The following is a 21,510-nucleotide window of genomic DNA, read 5'->3' as shown; positions in this document are numbered from 1 at the left end:
GAATTATTGGGTCATACCTATACCATCCGACCCGATTGATTTATTAGGCGGGTTATCCCAAATCAACCCGATAATAAAATGGCGGGAAAATCATACACATTAATAACCTCACCTCTCTAAATCCGCAACCGCAACCGCACCCTTGCCGGAGCATCGTTGTCAGTGGCGAAAATTTTCGAAAGATGAACGACAACGAGAATTGGGAAGAGGAAGAAGAAGAAGAAGAGGATTTAGAATTCTCAAGAAACTATTTTCTAGCAAAGGAATTAACATCTTCAGTGAAGAAATCGAAACACAAGATTACCGATATTGATGTTGTTGATGAACAGGTAGGTATCATTTGATGAATGAAAATGAACTTTATTTTCTCTTGAATTTTTCTGCTTATATTTTAGTTTTTGATTCTGTATGTGATTAGGAACTTAGGGAAGCTTCGTTGCATATTCAACCGAAACATGAAAAAGAAATTGCGGTTTTAATTGATTCGTATGCTGCTGTTTATCCTGAATGGCTTCTCTCCCTGAGGTATTACTCTCTTTTCATTCTTATCATTCAATTAATAGCGCATCTAGAGTGTGTTTTGGAGTGAGAAGTGTGTTATGTGTGTGTTTGGTTATACGGTAACATAAATTTAAAGCCAAAAGCTACAAATAGTGCAGGCAAAATCAATTCTCAATTAAATCAGATTTTCATCCCTCCATAATTGGTTCTGCGGTGGCAAAAATTGATTTTGAATTGATTGTATAAAATTGATTCTATTTAAGAGAGGTTTAGGTAAATTGATTTGTGTTTGGATACATGTAAAAGTGAGTTGAACCATAAACTTGAGTGTAAAAATCTATTATAGAATCAAAAGCTACATATCCTAGCTTCAAGTAGAATCGATTCTAGAGGCAAAATCAATTCTACTTGAAATCAATCAAACTTGTCAAAATCAATTATTCTACACCTCTAGAATCAATTTAACTCCTCCAAAAGTGGAACCAAACATACAGTACATGTTTGTTTAACAAGCCAAAAAATTATGTCATATGCACTTAAATTGTGTTCATAATATTTGTTTCAGTTAAACTTGAGTATGACTGATATTCACTTATAAGTGGGCAGACCCCCGAGCTTTGCGAGTTAGTAGTGTTGAGCTGGACAGTAGTATTTAAATAAAGCTTTGTACTTTGTAGCCCAAATTCTTTGCATAATAAAAGTGCAATAGCCACTTTGCTATCATCGACGTAGGCATAATTGGCTGAACTTCGTGACTAATCATTATGTTCTGGTGCCTTTATCTTCTTACTTTAGAACCGGACTTGCTATTCTAACTATTTCCACAATAAACATAGAATTTGAAATGGATGGAAAATGAAATCAAAGGTGAACCGAAGTATGAAGTATGTGCTATGTAAGTGGTCTTCTTAAGCTATCTGTGAATTTGTTAAAATAAATTATAAATAACTTATCTACATATCATAAACTATTTTTGTATACCCTCACAAAAATTTCACACACAATTTATATCATGAGATAAGTCCAAATAAGCTAGTTTAAGAACAATTTTATACGCTTTCATTACTGTATAATGTATTATAGTTTGTTGAATTTGATTTGTATTTTTAAAAAGTGACTTTAAGATGTGCATTTTAAGTTTTACGTTGGAAATATTGTGACCTTCAATATTTTTGAATGAGTCAGATGTGGCTTTGCCCTTCTGATGTATGGCTTTGGATCTAAGAAGGCTTTGATTGAAGACTTTGCTTCGAAGACATTGACCGAATATTCTGTAGTTGTCATTAATGGGTATCTTCAGACCATTAACTTAAAACAGGTTTGCATTCCCCCTAACATCTTGCATTCCACAGAAACATGTAATTATAGCTTTTTGGTAGCGAAAAGTTAAGACAAAAAGGGAGACAGATGAATTTCATAGTGAAGGATCCCGAGTTTGCTATGCTCTAAGCTTTAGTTTTTCCTGTTTAACTTATTAGGTTCTGATAGCTTTGGCTGAACTTCTATGTGATCAAGTGAAAGCTAAACGCAAGGTTTCCGGCCGGCAGCCATCCAGTACTCAATCTATAGAAGATCTTCTTACATTGTTGTATGAAGTGGAAGTAGAGGACAGCGATTCTTTCGTTTGTGTAGTAATTCACAATATTGATGGACCAGGATTAAGGGACTCTGAAACCCAACAATATCTCGCTCGTCTGGCCTCTTGTACCCATATTCGTATTGTTGCCTCCATTGACCATGTCAATGCTCCCCTTTGTAAGTTTAGTTACTGCCATCAGATTATCTCATGCAGAATATATTTCTTGTAAATTGTTAGTGTAGTCAATATTGCCATATTTCATCTTTAGATATGGCTTGAAGTTATGTTTGCTTGAATTGTTCTATTATCATCTGTTTGAGATTTCTTTTGGGTGCTTGAACTTTGAATTGGGAATGCCATTTTAAAACATGTTTTTGAATTTATTTTTTTTATTTTTGCTGCTTATCGCTGGGTGTTCTTCGAGGATCTGATCCTAATTTTTTTATCTATGTATAACTGGACAATAGGACGAAATGGCATCACCCTTTTAGAAAGCTGTAGAACCAAATATTTTCTTCGTCTTGAGACTTAAAGTTGCTACCATATTATTCATTTGAACTTCTGCTTTACAGTTGTTTGTAGGAAAGAAATGAATATACAAGATCGGAACTGACTACATTTGTAAAAGACAGGAAATATGATGGCATATATTAAGCAAAAGGTGGTACTTGGTAGAATGTCATCTATAAGATAGTTTGGTCAGACGAGTAAAAGACCAATAATAATAATTGATCAAATGCGAAGTGGCTTGCAATGTCAGATGCTGAATATGATTAAGAAAAACAGCAAAACTATTAAAAATGATTTGGATCTAAATGGTTGCTCCTAAGTCCCAAGTCTTGGTTTTGATAGACATAATGGCATCATTTAATCTGTGTAGGAGTGACCTTACTCAGAGAAATGACTCTTGAAGTCTTGTTGCAGTAGGGTATAAAATAAGTATATGTGACTATATGAAGGTTTTTTTGTTGCCTCTATTGCTTAACAGTTACATCTTCTTTTGGCAGTTTGGGACAAGAATATGGCTCACACACAGTTCAATTGGTGCTGGCATCATGTTCCTACATTTTCCCCATACAAGATTGAAGGCATGTTTTATCCTCTGATTCTTGCACACGGCAGTGCCAGCCAAAGTGTCAAAACAGCTGCAATAGTTTTGCAAAGTTTGACACCCAATGCCCAGAGTGTATTCAAAGTTCTTGCTGAATATCAAATTTCTCATCCTGATGAAGGCAAGTTTTTATCATTTTAGATGGATATATATGCTGTTCTTTTCATCTATAGGTGTCCTAACTGTATTTTTCCCTTCCAGGAATGCCAATCAGTGATCTCTACTCAGTCTGCCGTGAACGTTTCCTTGTTAGCAGCCAGGTTACCCTGAATTCTCATTTGACGGAATTTAAAGACCACGAGCTGGTCAAGACCAAGAGGCATTCGGACGGTCAAGATTGCTTGCACATCCCTCTGACAACGGAAGCACTTCAAAAAGTTCTACTCGAGATCAGTTAGTAATGGGAATTATGAATTATGATTCCAATGAAAACGTACTGGGGCAAACTAATTAGTTTATAGTCAGTTTCCAAAATTGTATGATAGGCATATTCAGATATTGAATGGAATTCAAATTATCTGAAGCTCATTCCTGACAGGAGACTAAATATTTGTATTTTCAGGCTTGTTTTATGAAGAAAATTTTAGTCATTTCGATCAGTTTTTGTTGTTGCTCTGAGAAAATGTTTTGACCATTTCTGATTTGTTAAAGATGCGACTGAACCAGCTGCTACGTCGTCTATCTGATTGTTTCCATGGGATTGTATAACACTCTCTGCTATGATAATAAAGCATCAAATATGAATATCACAGTATTAAGAAGAAATAAAAGAGACATGTCCCCCTCTCAACCTGATGAGATGGACCATTATGTCAGAAGAATAGAAACCATGTGTTTTTCAATCCAAATCACATAACATGGGTGTATGACTGTATGTTGTATCATTAATGAATAATTTAGAATTGTTTTTGACAAAGTCACACCAATAATATTCAATGGAACATAATATCACTACATTGTTTTTCGTGGATACAAGTATAAGTAAACTAGATTGTAGTTTGAATAATATTTAGTATATAGCGCAAGTAATGGGGTGATGTGAGTTGGAATACGCGTATTTGAAAGATTAATATTTGAAGACCACACTCACTTCATATCATAAGAATGAATGAATGAATGTTTACAGCTTGCAAAAACATGCAAAACTTTATGTTGTCTGGCTTGACTAGTTGGTTGAGCATCTAATACGCCTAAAAGAATTAATATTAATAATAATACAAAGAATAATATCATATTATTGGGGTCTACTCTTCATTTAACTGAGGCTTAAGCCATGATATGTAAAGCCATTGAGCCATGAAAGATTAGCCATGGTTTTTGATAGGTTAATTTTCTCTAGGTTGATTAAGGAAAAGTGGAAAATGACACTTGTATAGATAAATATAAGTGTTGTACACTTGGACTACCTGATAATAACTGATTATTGATTATGCATACATAGTTGACTCTTTAAGAACGTGTTTTCATGACTTGCTCCAATGAATCCGATTCATTTTTTTTAGCTTTCACGCGCCTGCATGCAATCATGGCTTTGCTCTCCATTGAATCCAATATATTTTTCATAGATGAATTAATCAAACTTAGTCCTATATACTATGATGATGCTCAAAAAGTTGTATACAAAGATTTGGTCATACGACATAATCATGTTAAACATCACATGATTTTTTTTACAAAAGCATATATATTCATTCATTTAAATTGATGTAGTACATCTTTCAACGTTATTAAAAATAAAAATGATGAATCTGCAAATAAATTCACAACATCCAAGTTAATAGTATATAACAATAAAATGCATATAAATAATATGATAAAATAAATGTAACTGAAATACCCATGCATCATATATTCATTGATTAAATAAGAGATTATGAATCAAATAAATATCATAGTATGGTGGGTAATCAAACAACTTCGTGCAAAACAACGAACAATGCAACACCACACTCAAACGGAGAAATCAAGAAGGAAAAAAAATACTTCCTCCGTCCCGCAATAAATGATCTGTTTGAAAATGTGCAATTTTGATCTAACTTACTTTGACCATATTTTTCTACTAATATACAAAGATAAATAATATCATATAAGATGTCGTTAGATTCGTCTCGATGAGTATTTTCAAAATATCAAATTTTCATAATTTTTTCCAAAATATTATTCAAGATATTTAAACTCAAAATTACGCATTGGTATGCGTAATTTGATCAACTGTATGACTTATTAAGAGACGGAGGGAGTATAGATTTAGGTGAAAATCACTTATAATAAAATTGAGAAAAAGAAACATTGCATTTGCATCTATAAGCTTTAGGCATTGACCACCTTCATTTCATATTTTTTTACTTTGATTTGATCAATCACATGGGCAGTGATAATCACGCGCACGGATGAGACAGGCACTTGCTTTGGTTGATTGGTTCCATTGATTACTTGTAAATGAAGGCGATAATTCCGGGTCTTTGAATTGATTTCAAAGGATTAGGTTTTTTTCGTTGACAAAAAGTTTTGTTTTTTTGAAAGAAAAAAGTGATTCTGATCTCCTTTGAGCTCATTCCACTACTTTTGGATGAAGATGAGAACGTTGATATTTCAAATTGTTTATTTGATTAAGTTACAATGTGGTTGTTTGGTATTATCTAAAAACTTTGATTGAGTTTCCGGACAATTTTCAATTCATCGATAATCTGTAGGTACGTATTTTAGAGTTTGTTGAACTTTATAAACTGTCTTCACCTAGAATAATAATAATATATCAATAAATTTAAATAAAAAATTAAGTTTTGGATATTAGATTTTGAGTTTTTCTAATTACACCCTGTTTAATCCTGGTTGCATTTTAAAATGACAAAATTATCATTCTATAAAATTTAATTTTTAAAAAACATCTTCTTTTTTTCTTGGTTACACCCTAAAATTCCTCTTCAGTTTAAGTAGGTCATGTAAACTTAGTTTCAGTAGGTCATGTAAATTGAGTTTAAGTGTACATACTTAAACTCAGTTTAAGTAGGTCATGTAAATTGAGTTTAAGTGTACATTTAAAAGTTCAACCTCGTTCAATGATTCTACGTAATCTCAGTTTAAGTATGTACATTGAAACTTATTTTATGTAGGTCATGTAAACTAAGTTTAAGTGTACATACTTAAACTCAGTTTAAGTAGGTCATGTAAACTGAGTTTAAGTGTACATGTAAAAGTTCAACCTTGTTCAATGATTATACGTAATATCAGTTTAAGTATGTACATGTAAACTTAGTTTAAGAAGGTCATGTAAACCGAGTTTAAGTGTACATGCTTAAACTCAGTTTAAATAGGTTATGTAAACTAAGTTTAAGTAGATTATGTAAACTAAGTTTACATGAACCTACTTAAACTGAATTTAAGTTAACCTCAACAATGTAAAACTGAAACTGTCGTACAGTGCAGTTGAACAAGAAGAACAAAATTGAAACCAGCATTATTGAAAAAGAAGAAAAAATTCACTTATTTATATGCAATAGAGTATGAATGAAAGATGTTTTGATTGACTCTTTAATCTTCTATAGAGATTAATTGAACATCATGATTGTTTAATCGTTGGTGGGTGAAAGAGAGTGGAATTTTAGAGTGAAAATGAATGAAATCAAGATTTTAAGAAAATTTATATAAAAGGACAATTTTGGTATTATCAAAAACTTTTTAAAAAAACTGGGTGTAACTAGAAATATATAGGGTGTGAATAAGTTTTGGATATTAGATAAATATACACAATTTGATTTTTCCTCGTTCTTATATATTAAATACTATTCCTTCAAAAAAATATATTAAATATTTTTTTAGGTTTTGTTTGAGAGTTTGGAGAGGAGGGGAAGGGAAGGGCTTTGGGGAGAAAAATAGAGGGGAAAATTTAAAAGTCTTTCACATTTTTTGGAAAAGTGTTTTTATTTTATTTTTATGATTAATATATATTTAATTTTACGAATACTATAACAACATATATTAAATTTGAAGAATTCATATAAACCCTCTCAAACCCCTTAAAACCCTCATCCAATACAATTTTTTTAGTTCCCTCAAATAAGGAGGGTTAGCCTTTATATTTTTGAAGAAAAATAAACCCTCCAAAGCAATCCTTCCAATGTCCTATATTTCTTTCACTTACTCATTTCTTTTTTTTCAAACTCTCTTCTCCCTTCCCTTCCAAACTTGCAAACAAAGCTTTAGAGTCATGTATACTTGTCATAAAAAAAAAAAAACCACCAACCACCAACAATGGATTGGTCCAAGCGGTAAGTGACATAGGCCCCTTAAGCAAGTGATCGGGGTTTGATCCCCAACTTTGCACATGCAAAGAATCTGATTAGGAGAGGAGATTCCAACTTGTGTGCTCCAGAAGTTCCTCAACGAAGATTAATCACTCCTAAACGAAAGTGGAAACTTCGTACCGATAACATGATAAATAAATAAAAAACATCAACCAACCAACACCATGCATATCAATCCGGAACACCACCAACTATATATATGCATTAATTTTAAATTCATTCTTCCTAACTCTTCATGTTTTAAATATGAATCTTCAAGTCATACATCTGATGTGATAATGAATATTATATTTGTTAGTTAGAAATATAAACTGATTGTAAATTCAACTCATCATTATAATTATGAGTTATGTATCTATTATAAATCAAATAACCAAGATTTTTTTATTATATTTAATCGCATAAATTTTGTAAGATTTCATTCCTTTGGATAAATCGTAATTCCTTCAATTACCACTTTGAACATAACATTTCTCTTTTCCTTTCTTTAACTTTTTTGCACACGTGTGTAAAAATAAAAGATACTTAGGTCAACTCTTGAGTACTTACTTTGTTAGCATTAAAACAAAATTTGGCAGTCTAACGAGCATTGTTCAGTTGGTAGGACAATGCATATTATATGCAGGGATCAAGTTCGAATTCCGGACACCCCACTTATTCACCTTATAAGGTGAATTCTAACTATTAGGTTACCTGATAAAAAAAAAAAAAAAAACAATATTTGACACCTCTTTAACTATTTACATATACTATTAGAAAATAACGATCCTCCAAACATATATATAAATAATATACATATTGCCTGCTAAAAATACCAGTGCCCCGAACGACTGTCGCTCCCAACCATGTTAAAGGTCACCACTACTCATGATTTTCCAAATTAGGTTGCATCAAGAGTGGTAGAATTTGGTTTAACAAATCTTTAACACCAAACTCACAACAGTAATGATAAATAGACACACAAATACAAACACAGAAAAGACATCGTATGTTCCAATTTCAACAAACGTGAAAAAATCATACAAGCCTAGCCTTCTCTCTCTCTCTCACTCACGGTGGTGTCTCTCACTCTCTCTCTCTCTCTCTCTCTCTCTCTCTCTCTCTCTCTCTCTCTCTCTCTCTCTCTCTCTCTCTCTCCGGCGAACGTCCATCGACCATTGTCGAAGTCATCGCTCTTGCAACCACCGTATCTCTCTTTCACTGATCTCTCTCACACACTCTCCTTCTCGCTGTGTTCTCTCGGTCTCCTGAGCTCTCGCCGGAGATCTCTTTATCTGACTAAGTTCTTGCGATGGATCTGTTATTCGACAACGGATCTGTGAGTTTTAGTAGACGGTGGTCGTAGAGGACAGAACGGTGGTCGGAGAAGATGAATTTGTACAGTTTGCAGATCTGAATTGTAGTTGGTGGCGAGGACAAAGACGATGGTGGAGATGACTGAAGACGGTGTGCGCCGAGAACGTAGACGGTGGTTGGTGGTGAGGATGAAGGTGGGAGGACGGTAGGAGGATGGTGGATGATAGTGGCTGTTCTGATCGAGAGAAAAAAGAGAGGAAGAAATTAACAAAAATACCCCTCATTCTTTCTTGAAATTTCAATTTTGCCATTAAAATATGCTGAAAATTACCAAATTATCCCTGGTGTCGTATTTGTGTCAATATTTTTGTGTTTAGTTATCATTTCTCAACTCACAAACAAGCCTTATTGGTTAATTCCCTCAATGATTTTTTTCTTTCTATGGATATCTATCAATCATAGCAAGCACCACCAACCAACTACATTATCAATAATAACTAAAAAGACTACCAATAAACTACTCAAATTTGAATCCATTCTTTATAATTCTTCATGTATTAAATATAGATATTATAGTCATCCATAACATATGACGATTAATATTATATGCAATAGCGTTCAGATAAACACTCTATGTCTATTTTTTATTGCATTAACGCGTGTAAACGATGCACTTTTTTTTTCATAAATGTGTAAAAAAAAATTATAAATTTAGTTAGATTTTGATTATATATATATATATATATATATATATATATATATATGTTTATGATTTCAAATTGTAACAACAACCTTTTATTTTTGAAGGAATTGTAACAACATCTTTATCTTTTTAAATTACACTAACATTATAACAAATATAATATAAATTTTATCTTTTTCAATGACATCAACAACATAATATTGTTATAGAAAAATTTGTTTATCCATCTATACTATATACAAAGAAAGTAGACTGATTTGAACTGTCTTTTTATTACCTATTTTATCCTTTGTTTAACTATTCTATTTACTATTTTATCCTTTAATAGTATTATTTTAAATTTTAATTTAAAAAATTAAATCTCATTAACATAGGAAATATCCCACTACAATAGAAAGAATATTATATATACTATATATGAAGGGGATAGAGACTTTTGGTTGAATTTTTTATAATTCTAATTATACCATTAAACATATTTTCATATATTGTTATCGTGTTTATGGTATTAAAAAGGGTAAAATTATATATTATATTTGTTAAACAGACAAAAATGATTTTTGGGCATGTTACAATTTAAAAGTCACAAATATTTTTACTTGTAATTTTAATCAAAATAAAAAATTCATATAAAATATCGTTAATAATTTACACACATTAGCACAACAAGAATAGCGGATAGAAGAAAACGTGAGTGTCCATCTTTTTTCCAGTAACTATAAAATATTTTACTTGCACAAAAAGACATCGTGGTTTTTCCTTTTTCTTTTTTCGGTGAGTTTTCATGAACACTTTCTTTGCAAGATAAAGTATTTTCCTACCACATCACATCACAAGTTGTGACTTTACCTTGTCAGAATTTACCTAAAAATAGGGACCAAGAGTGGTAGGAAAAGTTGTGACTATAATGTTTTGAGTTGACTTAAAAATAGGGACCAAAAGTTGTGATTGAAAATTTTATAGGGACTAAAAGTCGAAGAAATTTTTTAGAGGGAATAAAATGAAAAGTTAGTATATTTATTGAAACAAAAAACATATTCAACCCTAAAATTTATTTAAAATCCCCTTAAATTAGTGTGATTTATACATAAAATAATATGGAATTGAAATCAATACAGTAAGCTATTCCTCAAGGAAGTGCTCGTCCTTCAACATGTGTCGCTCCTCAACATTAGTCGCCGACATTTCAAAGTAGATTGAACGAATAGATGATCTTTAATATGCATTGGGTTGCAAAAGTTGTGCTCATGCCAATCAAGATGTATGATTTAGGAACCATCATCAACATCCATTTGCGTGAACGGAATGGATCATACACGAATAGGTCGTTTGACTACGACATAGTAAGCAATACTCATGCATAACGTGGTGCTCTCTTCATGATCCCTTCCTACTAAATCCGCAGCTAACCAAAAACAGGTTAAATGAAGAGAAAAAAGAATGAAAAAACCGAATTATAGTTTGATTAGCATGATGTTTTTTCAACAGCGACCAATTTCGTCTCAAAGACCCAAGTCTGATTCATGTCGTTTTTACGAGGAGTTGGATTTGACTGTCATACACTGCGACTTGGTGACCTTGGATACTTCTTCACGAAACTAGTGCCACCGATATAATCAACGGTCAAAAAGTGATCTCTTTGAAATCAAATTAAAAGGACGAAGTACTGCTGTTGTCTATATTACACAATGAACATATGTTTTAACGTTTTAACGTTACGAATGAATCTTTTTCAATGCTTTTGTCTTTACAGAAGGTTAAGTTAACAATAAAATTACTATCTTTTGGTACATATTATTTTTTATTTTTATTTTGAATGTATTGTTTATTAAATCGTGTCTTTTAAGTTTTTAGGATGTTCACTTTTGTCCCTGATCCGCTTCAGTTTGTCGAAAATGACTTCAAGAACAAAAAAAACTTATTCACTAATCAGTTATTTCTACTTTCAATCAAACCAAACAATTAAAAAATGATCACAGTTCCATTCACGTTACTTACTTTTAATCCTTTTAACATTTTTTTCTCTTAATTCAACTTACTCTTTTAATCCAAACAAAGCATAAGGAAGGCTTGAAGGAGCGCCGCAAGTGAATAGACAGTGAAATTACCCGGCCTGGCTCATAAAAGGCTTGCAGCAGCGCCGAGCCGTTAAAATTAAAATAAAATAAAAAACAAAATCAAAACGAATCGTTTTAGCCACGTCATTACATAAGTTTAGTTTTTGTGTTCATAATTTTCATTTAACTTTCATTTTCACATCCTCTTCCTTCAACAACAACAACAATAACAATGGAAGAAGAATATTTGCAAAACGCTGGGATCCGCGTCGTTTTTGGATCACACACATTCCAATTCATCATCTTCTCATTTCTTCATTTTCGCGATTGATCGTCTAAACGACACCGTTTCCTTCTTCTTCTTCTTCTTCTTCCCCGTAACACCTCTCTCTTTCTCCATTCTCCATTTTCCATTTTCCATTTTCAATTCTGTTTTTTAGTTTCAACTTTTTTTCGTCGTTTTCACCTCGACCATTCCCGTTTTTCTCGCTTTCGTTTTCTCAATCCATCAACGTCGTTCAATGTATTCATTCCAATTGTTTTCTCTATATTACGATCTTTATTGTCGATACATTGATCCTCGATGAAAAAATGAACAAAAAAAATCATGATTAAGATTTCAATTTTTCTTAATTAAATAATAATTAATTAATGTGTATTTGTTTTGTTTCGTTATTCAGGATTTGATTATCATCATTATTAATAACTGTGACACTAATGATCATTTTACCTGTCCAGGTGGAATTTGAACTCTATCGCTTGGATTGATTTGAACTCTGTCTCGAGGTTATTCAGGATTTGATTGTTATAGCATATAACGAAGGATTATAGCGAGAAGCGCACATTGTTGTTGTTTTGGTATAAAAGTTGAGTCTAATTGTTGGTATTGAGAATTTGAGGATATATTACGAGGGGAAAGAACAATGTCTGTGAGGAGTGAACACCATCATACCGTTCCTCTTTCGGTTCTATTGAAGCGGGAGTTGATGAGCGAGAAAATTGAGAAGCCTGAGATTGTTCATGGTCAAGCTGGACAGAGTAAGAAAGGAGAGGATTTCGCGTTGTTAAAGTCTGATTGTCAGAGGATGGTTGGTGATGGGGTCTATACATATTCCGTCTACGGGGTATGTTTAATGTTTCTCTTGTCGTGGTTTTCCAGTTTCGATGACTGTTTTTGTTATTTGGACTTGATTGGTTACAGGTTTTAATTTGATGCATTTTGCACATGTTCTGATATAAGCTTTTCAATTAAAGGAAATCTATGTTTTTTCACTAGCAAATAAATATTTATCTTGATGACAATCTTATAGTTGTAATTATTTATAGAGAATTTAAACCTGTGGTGGTATACACAAAATTTGAGATGTAGAAGCTAAATTTGATTTATACGAGCAATTTTTGTTTAAAATGTGTGTAGTAATTCATCATTATTGTTTGGAAAATTTATCTGAACTGGTTATTATTACCATTCTATTTTATGGCTTGACTTGATGAACGAGAGAAAAAAACGAGATTAGGTATCATTGCAAGGATGGAAAATGCTATTGATTTCATCTTGTGGAGTTGTTACTTTTGATAGATTTATTGACGATACATGGAAATCTTGAATTTATGACTCTTATTGCTCTATTGATGTGAAGTGTGAACAGTTCCCTAATTGTTATGGTTTTGTTTATTTGCACTCATCTTGGTTGGATGACAAGAAAGTTTTTAGCCATTTATGCACTGAATGAATTGTTGTTATTTTTCCTAGTATTTGTGTGTTTTCCCTGGTTTCATTTTCTCATATGGAAGTTTTACTTACAGCTATTTGATGGACACAATGGATCTGCTGCTGCTATTTATTCTAAGGAGAATCTTCTAAATAATGTTGTAAGTGCAATTCCTCCGGATCTTAACAGAGATGAGTGGTTAGCAGCGTTGCCTAGAGCTTTGGTTGCTGGCTTTGTCAAAACCGATAAAGATTTTGCAGAGAAAGGTATGTACAATTTATTTCTTTTAGTGTTTGCTCTGTCCTCTATTAATTATTTGTATAAGAAGCAAATTAATGTGCAGTAATGGCAACCTTAATGGTAATATTACCCAAAGCATTTGTAAATATTTTTATTTTGATTTATCACCTGGGGCTTCTCAGAGTAATATAGATGTTAAATAATAGAGGAAAAAAAGGTTTGCAAATATGTGTGCTGTATATTTTGAAACCTTGGTACAACCTTTTGTGTTTCTAAAATCCCTGAAGATTTGACACTAGATCCTTTTGAGAGCAAAGCTATCACAATATTCCTCTTGCTATTATTTTTTTGATTTTTAATGAGTATGGTTAGGTTGTAAATGTTAATAGATGAAGAAATTTCTTTTCTAAGCAGGGCATTTTTTATTTATAATCATATTTGTTAGGATTTTCGCAAGTGGGCACTGGAATTAAACAGCTTAAGCTGAGCTTCTTTGCCTATTTTAGACTCTGGACACGAGTCTTGCCTGTTAAAGCATCAGCTCTAACCAGCTTTAACAATGCGACATTGCTTTTGGCTAGATTATACAGATTTATCAAAAAAGCCATTTTTCTTAACAGAAGTTAAATTAAATCTTAAAAAAATCCTCTGTCAGGTTTGGAAGCAGTTTATGTAGCTTGAGTGTTTGACACTTCCTTGATTAAAGCTTGTAGGCACATAGGTGATTTACTGTTTACTTGGTGGTTGGGGTGGGGGGAGTGATAAGGAGAGAGGGTTTGATCTCCTCCCCCAACATAATACTGACATTTATTTACTCAGATGGATCGTATAGTTAGCACATGATTTAAGTTGTGGACTTCATCAGGCAATGCGGTTACATCATTCCTATCATATAAAGCAGCTGCCACCGTTGCATCTTACTTGATATGAGAACCACATTAGTCCGTATCAAACAAGTATACCCACAACGCCACTGCAACTACATTTTAAAATCACGTGCTAGTAGTTGACATATTAGAGTATTATATGGTTGATGAAGAACATTATGTTAGTAGGTCGCCTATTAGACAACTTGTCAGGCATAGGCCCAAATAAGTAGTTCCATATGCATTTGTTAGTGTATTGTGTTTTTAAATTGAATAAGGATATCTCATGTAAAGGCATCTGGTTGTCATTTGGCGTTGATTGGAAGAGACTAGGTTCTCTAATTCCTAGAGTATGTGTAATAGTTACTATGTTTTTATCAGTTTGTAACTTGCTTCATTTGAATAATTGCACTGCTGGAAGTTATAATCGCAGGCATTCAATAATATTCTGCAGTATTCATATCCATCCATTCCATATCTAGCTACCTGCCAGATTATTAAGATCTATTACATTAACTAGTGATGGAGGTTATTAAGATGGTGTGACTAAGCTGTGATTGATAGTTTCTATACTTAATTAATGTTTTTTTCAATTTTTATATTTTGTCATTACAGGACAAAAATCAGGAACAACTGTCACCTTTGTGATTATAGAAGGATGGGTTGTAACAGTTGCATCAGTTGGCGATTCCCGCTGCGTACTAGAATCTTCTGAAGGAGGGATTTATTACTTGTCAGCAGATCATAGGCTAGAAACAAATGAAGAAGAGTAAGTTGTAGATCATTTTTTTTATTTTTGTTGAACGACTGTTTGGAATTGTTTCGTTATTAATAGCATTACCCTTCCTTTTCACTTTCATCAGGAGGGTTCGTATCACTTCTAGCGGCGGTGAGGTTGGTCGATTAAATACAGGGGGAGGTGCAGAGGTACATTCCCTTTTAGTTTTATCCTTTTTAACCCATATGTTTTTGTTCCATAACAAGCTTAAACACCCCACTCTCTTCCAAAAAGAAAGAGATGAGGACAGCTTGTTCATATGTCTTATGCATCCAGTAATACTTCAATTTTTGGTACAATGCTTGCCCTGTTAAACCACATAATCAGAGATAGAGAGTAATGTGAACCATACTGTGATAAACTGCGAGGTGGGTGTGCACTTTTTGATTACAAGGCCATATAAAATTAACAGTATAGCACTCATTGCATCTCATTAAAACATTTTACAACCTTTCTTGGAAACTGTTGTTTAGAATCTTTAGATGATAGGTATCTCCCTATGTTTTACCAATATTCTCTTTAGAAGAAATTTGCATTTGGGTTAATATTACTAATATAGCTGGCTGACTAGATTAAGGATTTTTGTAGGTTGGTCCTTTGAGATGTTGGCCCGGTGGCCTGTGTCTTTCACGGTCTATTGGAGATATGGATATTGGTGAATTTGTTGTCCCTGTACCATATGTAAAACAAGTGAAGGTTAGTCAACTCAATCTTACACATAGGACAGTGTTTGGCTTATGTTGATACTTTACTTTCCATTTGCACCCCGTTTACTCTCAAGGTTACTTATTCTGTATTTTTCTTTTCTCTCTTGTTTAATCCTACATAGGGTAGGGATAAAAATAAAATAATCCACACATATTTTCACCGCTGTTTTGTCTTTTACGTGCATGTATAGTTTCTTCTTAGCAAGCGTTTCTCCTAACCACATTGTTTCAGAAACTTTGAGGATCAAATGATTGAATTCTTTTGTGCGGTTATGAAATTGTTGTCTGCTTCCAAGAAATCCTTATGTGTGCATTTTTTTGAATGAAGAATTTAATTGATTTCTTTCAATTCAGCTGTCCACCGCTGGAGGCAGGCTTGTTATCTGCAGCGATGGTGTTTGGGATGCTTTACCTGCAGAAGTGGCCCTTGACTGTTGTCGTGGCATGTCAGCAGAGTCTGCTGCACCACAGATTGTAAAAGTGAGATAAATGTTCCTCTTTTGAATCATTTTATAATTTTGTGGGGCTGTTTTGATGTTGGGTATAATAGCAATTTCCGACTTCAACATCATAAGATATACCTTGTTTGAATTAGTTTCTCCTGATGACTTTGTCAATAGTGGTATGAAACTATGAATTGTGCATTTCTTTCCTTTATTTTCACTTCACTTAATGTCTTCAGGAAGCTTTACAAGCAAAGGGACTTAGAGATGATACAACCTGTGTTGTTGTCGATATATTACCTCAGGAGAAGCCACCTGCTCCTGTACCACATCAAAAGAAGCCAGTAAAAGGAATGCTCAAGGCCATGTTTCGTAAAAAGTCTTCGGAATCATCATCTATTGACAAAGAATACATGGAGCCAGATGTGGTAGTGGAGCTGTATGAGGAAGGCTCTGCTATGCTTTCAGAGAGGTTTAATTTTGTAATATCTGTTGTCGAAGTTAGCAGTACTCTAGTTTTTCTCTTGACAATAGAATGCTTGTCTAAAATGCAGGTTAGAAACAAAATATCCACTATGCAACATGTTCAAGTTGTTCATATGTGCAGTATGTCAAGTAGAAATAAAACCCGGAGAGGGTATTTCAGTACATGAGGGTGCAGAAAACCCTCAAAAAGTGCGCCCCTGGGATGGACCTTTCCTTTGCTTTAGTTGCCAGGAGAAGAAAGAAGCCATGGAAGGGAAAAGATCATTAGGTATTTTTTTTATAACCCCTCTTCATTTCTGTCCATCTTCCTTGAAATATGTGTCCATAATCTAATCCACTATCTTGGTCTTTTCATTTCAGATAGACTTAGCAGCGGAAGTGACGAATGAGCTCTCATGTATATTTGTATTTTGAGAGCGCGATCAAAATTGTTCATTCGACGGGAAGTTCAAACCTCCTAGCGTAGCAACAATGACTCCCTTCTATCATCACAGGGGCTTTATGGATCTAATTTGGAATGCCTCGTGAAAATACATAATGAAAACCAACGGCAGTTTGTTAGAAGAATTCTAACATGGAAGTGTAATGGCAACCACCCAAATTTTGTGAAAGGTTGAGTTATAAGTGGCAGTTCACAACAGGAAGTGGGAGTTTATTCATTCTTTTTTACATATTTCTTTTTCTGGGATCAGTTCATTGTATATGGGTAATTTGGAATCACATTTATATAGACCTTTAATGAAAGTGGTCTTCCACAATTGTAATGTGATATAGGGAGTTTAATTAGTACTCCATTCATAGATCAAAATTATACTGTAGGATAGCTGTGTGTACCTTTTGATGATTTATTCTTTTAGCATCTGATTTTGATAATTCCTTTGGCCATATGAAGATTGGGTCTTGTAGCTTTGTTGTTGCTCATGAGAGCCTTTTTTTGTAATAACAGTAATGACAATTTTATAACCGTTCCAAATTAAATTTGAACAGTCACTTGAGTTGCAAGACAGTCTTTTGAGCTTTGTATATGTCCAAATAAAAGAAAATGAAGGGCCTTCCAAAAAAAAATAAAATGAAGGGATTTCAATATTGTCTCAAAAACGTAAATAAACATGAGAAAAATAAATAAATTAGAAATTAATTAAATTGAAATAGCTTTTAAATCTAAAATTCATAAATCTTCTAATTCGAAATGAACAGAATTAATGTCAGATGTATTTCCTAAATTATTTTTATATATTTAGACTTATTCAGTAGATTTTGCATTATACCTTGAGATTTTTTTTTTTCTTTACAAAAATAAAATTAAGCACACTTAATTCCTCTCTGTACATATAAACAAGTATTGGTATAATGTGTTTTAAATGTACTTTAATGAACAATTGTGTTTATATATTTTGATGTTTATATTTAAAATTTATTTTATATAAGTGTAAATTGGAAAATTAGTTTATTACCCTATCTTGATTGTGTATAATCCGCCCTTCACTCCAAGATTTTAATGAGAGACATAAGATAAAATTAGACAATATATATTATGGTTTATAGAATACTATATTGAAAAAAAGTTATGATAGTTTGTCTTATCGTATCTTATCATATCATGTCCTATCTTATCATGGTCTCCAAACAAACTTTAAAGTTCAAATATTTTTAAGAAGACTCTAAAATTTTATTTATCACCGGATCATTGTATTTTCAATTGATAGTAAATAAAGAATCTAAAATTGACTTCATAAGTGATCTTTACGATGTCAACATTGCACTTAAGCAACTTATACGGAGAAACAAGCGAATATGTAGTCATATACGGGTGGGATGGCCACAAGTTTAGTTAGCTCTCTTATATTTTAAGTGATATTATGCTAATATTAACTAATGAAACGACCTAATAAGAAAAAAAAATACAAACCAATATATACCCTTACTATCTAAGGGTGTATATAAAGAAAAAAGTGATTAACTGTATTTTGACTTTTTTAAACAATCAAAATTTAAAGGAAAATAATGTTTAAAAGATTAAACTTTAGAGTAAAAATCTCACGTAGATAATTTGGTTAATGAGTTAAACAACATTGAATGATATTTAGTAAAATTCAAGATTTGATCTTTGGAAACTATCATTCCCACTAACAACTAACATTCACTTATAAAAACTCTTTTTTTATTGTTTTATTTATATAAAAAGACCTCCCATGCTAGTAAAAAAAAATACTTTAAAGTCTCTCTCTTCAAACAAAAATGTTTATTTCAAATTTCCTTTAGACCCCACCCACTCTTGAAGAGCCGTCAATGTGCGGTTTCCAAATAGATCTCTAATGTTATATTTTCTTACGTTGTAATTCATTTATTTGGTTATGGAGTACACTTCTTAATCTCTTATCTTCAAAATGAGAAATAGAAATGTAGAAAATGAATTTGAGTGGTGAAAGTGGTGAGCCTATCCAACCAAATAATGGATCCATGATTAAGATGTCGACCTTAACCATGCTTACAAAATTCCTTCATGCATGGACCACCATAATATCCACGTGTCTGTGGGGCTCTATCACTCCCCCATCACCTAGCTGTTTTTTCTCTTTTTTTTTTTTTTTTTTTTTTGTCTCAACAGTCAATTTATGGCTCTAGACAAATTAAGATACAGTCAGTCTTTGGGGGTTCACTCACATGACTCTCTGTCTTTTTCTTTGAGCTTTCGTGTTCATTAGTAAAACTTCCACTACTAATCAAGGCCCAAGTATTCCCAACAGTTTGTTTGGTCATTATCATCTATCTCACTCTCTTTTTGCAACAAATTAGGGATGGTCAAATAATGCAATCAAGAAGGATAATGACGATTAATCATGTTTTTTTATTATTAAAAAATTTAGGTTAAGAGAGACCCTCTCATGCAAAGTTATGTAGTACAACCAACTCATATTTTTTGGGTGTTAAAATGATGGGCAAATATTAAAAAAAAACTTAATTGCACTTTTCATCCCTATCTTTTCGCAATTGTGCGATTTTGCACCCCATGTTTTTAAACGAGCGATTTTGCACCTCATCTTTTTCCCCCTTTCTGATTTGGAGGCCCCCCCATGTGTTTTAGTGATGATGTGTCTGATTTTGATGATGTGTCTTCATTTAATGTTTGCCACGTGTGTAAATGTAATTTTTAAAAAACAAAAAATTGATTTTGAAAATTAAAAGAAAATGCAGATCTTGTTAAAATAAAATTAAAATTAAAATTAAATAAAATACAAACAAAAACCAATTAAAAAAAAATAAAATTAAAACAAAACCAATTAAAAAAACCTAATTTTTTATTTTAATTTTTTTCCATTTGGATTTTATTCATAGATTTTTTTTTAAACAAAAAATATCGATTATCGGTTTAGTTCATGGTAGAGCAGTCAATTTTTTTCCCTTTTTTTTTTGGTCACCAAATTTTTTTTCCGTTTCTTTTAATTTCCAAAATCAATTTTTTGTTTTTTAAAAATTACATTTACACACGTGGCAAACATTAAATGAAAACACGTCATCAAAATCAGACACATCATCACTAAAATTCATGGGGGGCCTCCAAATCAGAAAGGGGGAAAAAGATGGGGTGCAAAATCGCTCGTTTAAAAACATGGGGTGCAAAATCACACAATTGACAAAAGATAGGGGTGAAAAGTGCAATTAAGCCAAAAAAAAAAACTACCAAGTTAAATGAACATTTTAAGGTCAAAGAAGAAAACTCACAATTTCAGATGAAATAATTTCGTTTGAAATATTTTAAATTTTCAGACGGATTAGGGATGGATTGCGTACGAAATCAACATACGATATCTTGGAGTCAGACTCATTTTTAGTTGGAATCAGACTCTATCATTGTTAAAAAAACTTTTGCTAATACTCATTTAATTGTTGCCTTGGAGCTTAAGGAACATGCAACTTAATTGTCTCCGTTCAATCAAGAACATGCAATAAGCTATCCACGATTTCAAAGAAGAAAACAACTATGTTGACCACTTATAGCCAATCACACATTCTCTATATCTGTTTTACTTGATAGGTATTGAGTGGGCTCTGGTCTCAGGGTTGTTTCCTTATAGTTTTGACAACTTTTCATTTTAAAATAATTGAAGAAATCTAACACCAGTAATAGTGATAGACAACTAAGTTGTAGTTAAATATATGAGCAATGATTTAAACATAGCTTTAACTAAAGACAACTATATATTTATCTATAGACAACGCATAATTAACAACAAAATTGTTATTTTCCAAACTTCTACCTTCAGAAAAATGACATTTACAACGGATTTTTATCTTACATGCAAGTTTGTTTTTAAATTGAGACCTCTCTAAGTTTGAGGCCATATGTTAAGGATCTTCTTACCCACTTGCACATGACTGACCCTGACACAGGTTCCAACAGTTGGATACCTACCTCAGTGTAGTAAGACTGATTACTTTCTTAACCATCAAAATATTTCTTGTTTTATGTTTCATTAAGATATTTTCCAATTTTGTTTGCTTTTTGTTATGTTGCACTCTGTTTTGGTTCATCAAAGTTTTATCTCATTGGATATTTTTGATAATGTTTTTAACGGAATATTTGTATATTGACACACTGTACTCTTGGATTTTGGTCTAATCCTTCCATGACTTACATTTCCTGCAAATGATACAACACAGTTACATGTCTATTTCATCATCCGATGCCTCATCACTCTAATTTCTTTGCATAAAAAAACTTAAAC

The 21,510-nt window shown here is 32.5% G+C and overlaps 2 protein-coding genes across 2 annotated transcripts; both read left to right on the top strand.

The window, feature by feature from the left end:
• Positions 1–66: 66 nt before the first annotated feature.
• LOC11409205 (origin of replication complex subunit 2) lies at positions 67–3,870 on the top strand. The gene is made up of 6 exons (XM_003589172.4): positions 67–329; positions 419–525; positions 1,687–1,819; positions 1,980–2,256; positions 3,088–3,312; positions 3,393–3,870. Exons 1-6 carry the CDS (start codon positions 183–185, stop codon positions 3,587–3,589), a joined length of 1,086 nt encoding a protein of 361 aa, XP_003589220.1. The 5' UTR covers positions 67–182; the 3' UTR covers positions 3,590–3,870.
• A 7,863-nt stretch (positions 3,871–11,733) lies between these two features.
• Positions 11,734–17,773, top strand: LOC11411557 (probable protein phosphatase 2C 12). Its single transcript, XM_003589171.4, has 10 exons — positions 11,734–11,928; positions 12,290–12,675; positions 13,358–13,529; positions 14,985–15,138; positions 15,233–15,296; positions 15,736–15,843; positions 16,209–16,334; positions 16,537–16,769; positions 16,852–17,051; positions 17,144–17,773. The coding sequence occupies exons 2-10, from the start codon at positions 12,475–12,477 to the stop codon at positions 17,170–17,172; spliced, it is 1,287 nt and encodes a 428-aa protein (XP_003589219.2). The 5' UTR covers positions 11,734–11,928; positions 12,290–12,474; the 3' UTR covers positions 17,173–17,773.
• Positions 17,774–21,510: the final 3,737 nt, after the last annotated feature.

This window comes from Medicago truncatula, chromosome 1, assembly GCF_003473485.1.
Source record: "Medicago truncatula cultivar Jemalong A17 chromosome 1, MtrunA17r5.0-ANR, whole genome shotgun sequence".
In the NCBI taxonomy this organism is placed as follows: domain Eukaryota; kingdom Viridiplantae; phylum Streptophyta; class Magnoliopsida; order Fabales; family Fabaceae; genus Medicago; species Medicago truncatula.
The sequence above is the reverse complement of the archived record's forward strand: the minus strand, read 5'-3'. Positions and strand labels throughout refer to the sequence as shown.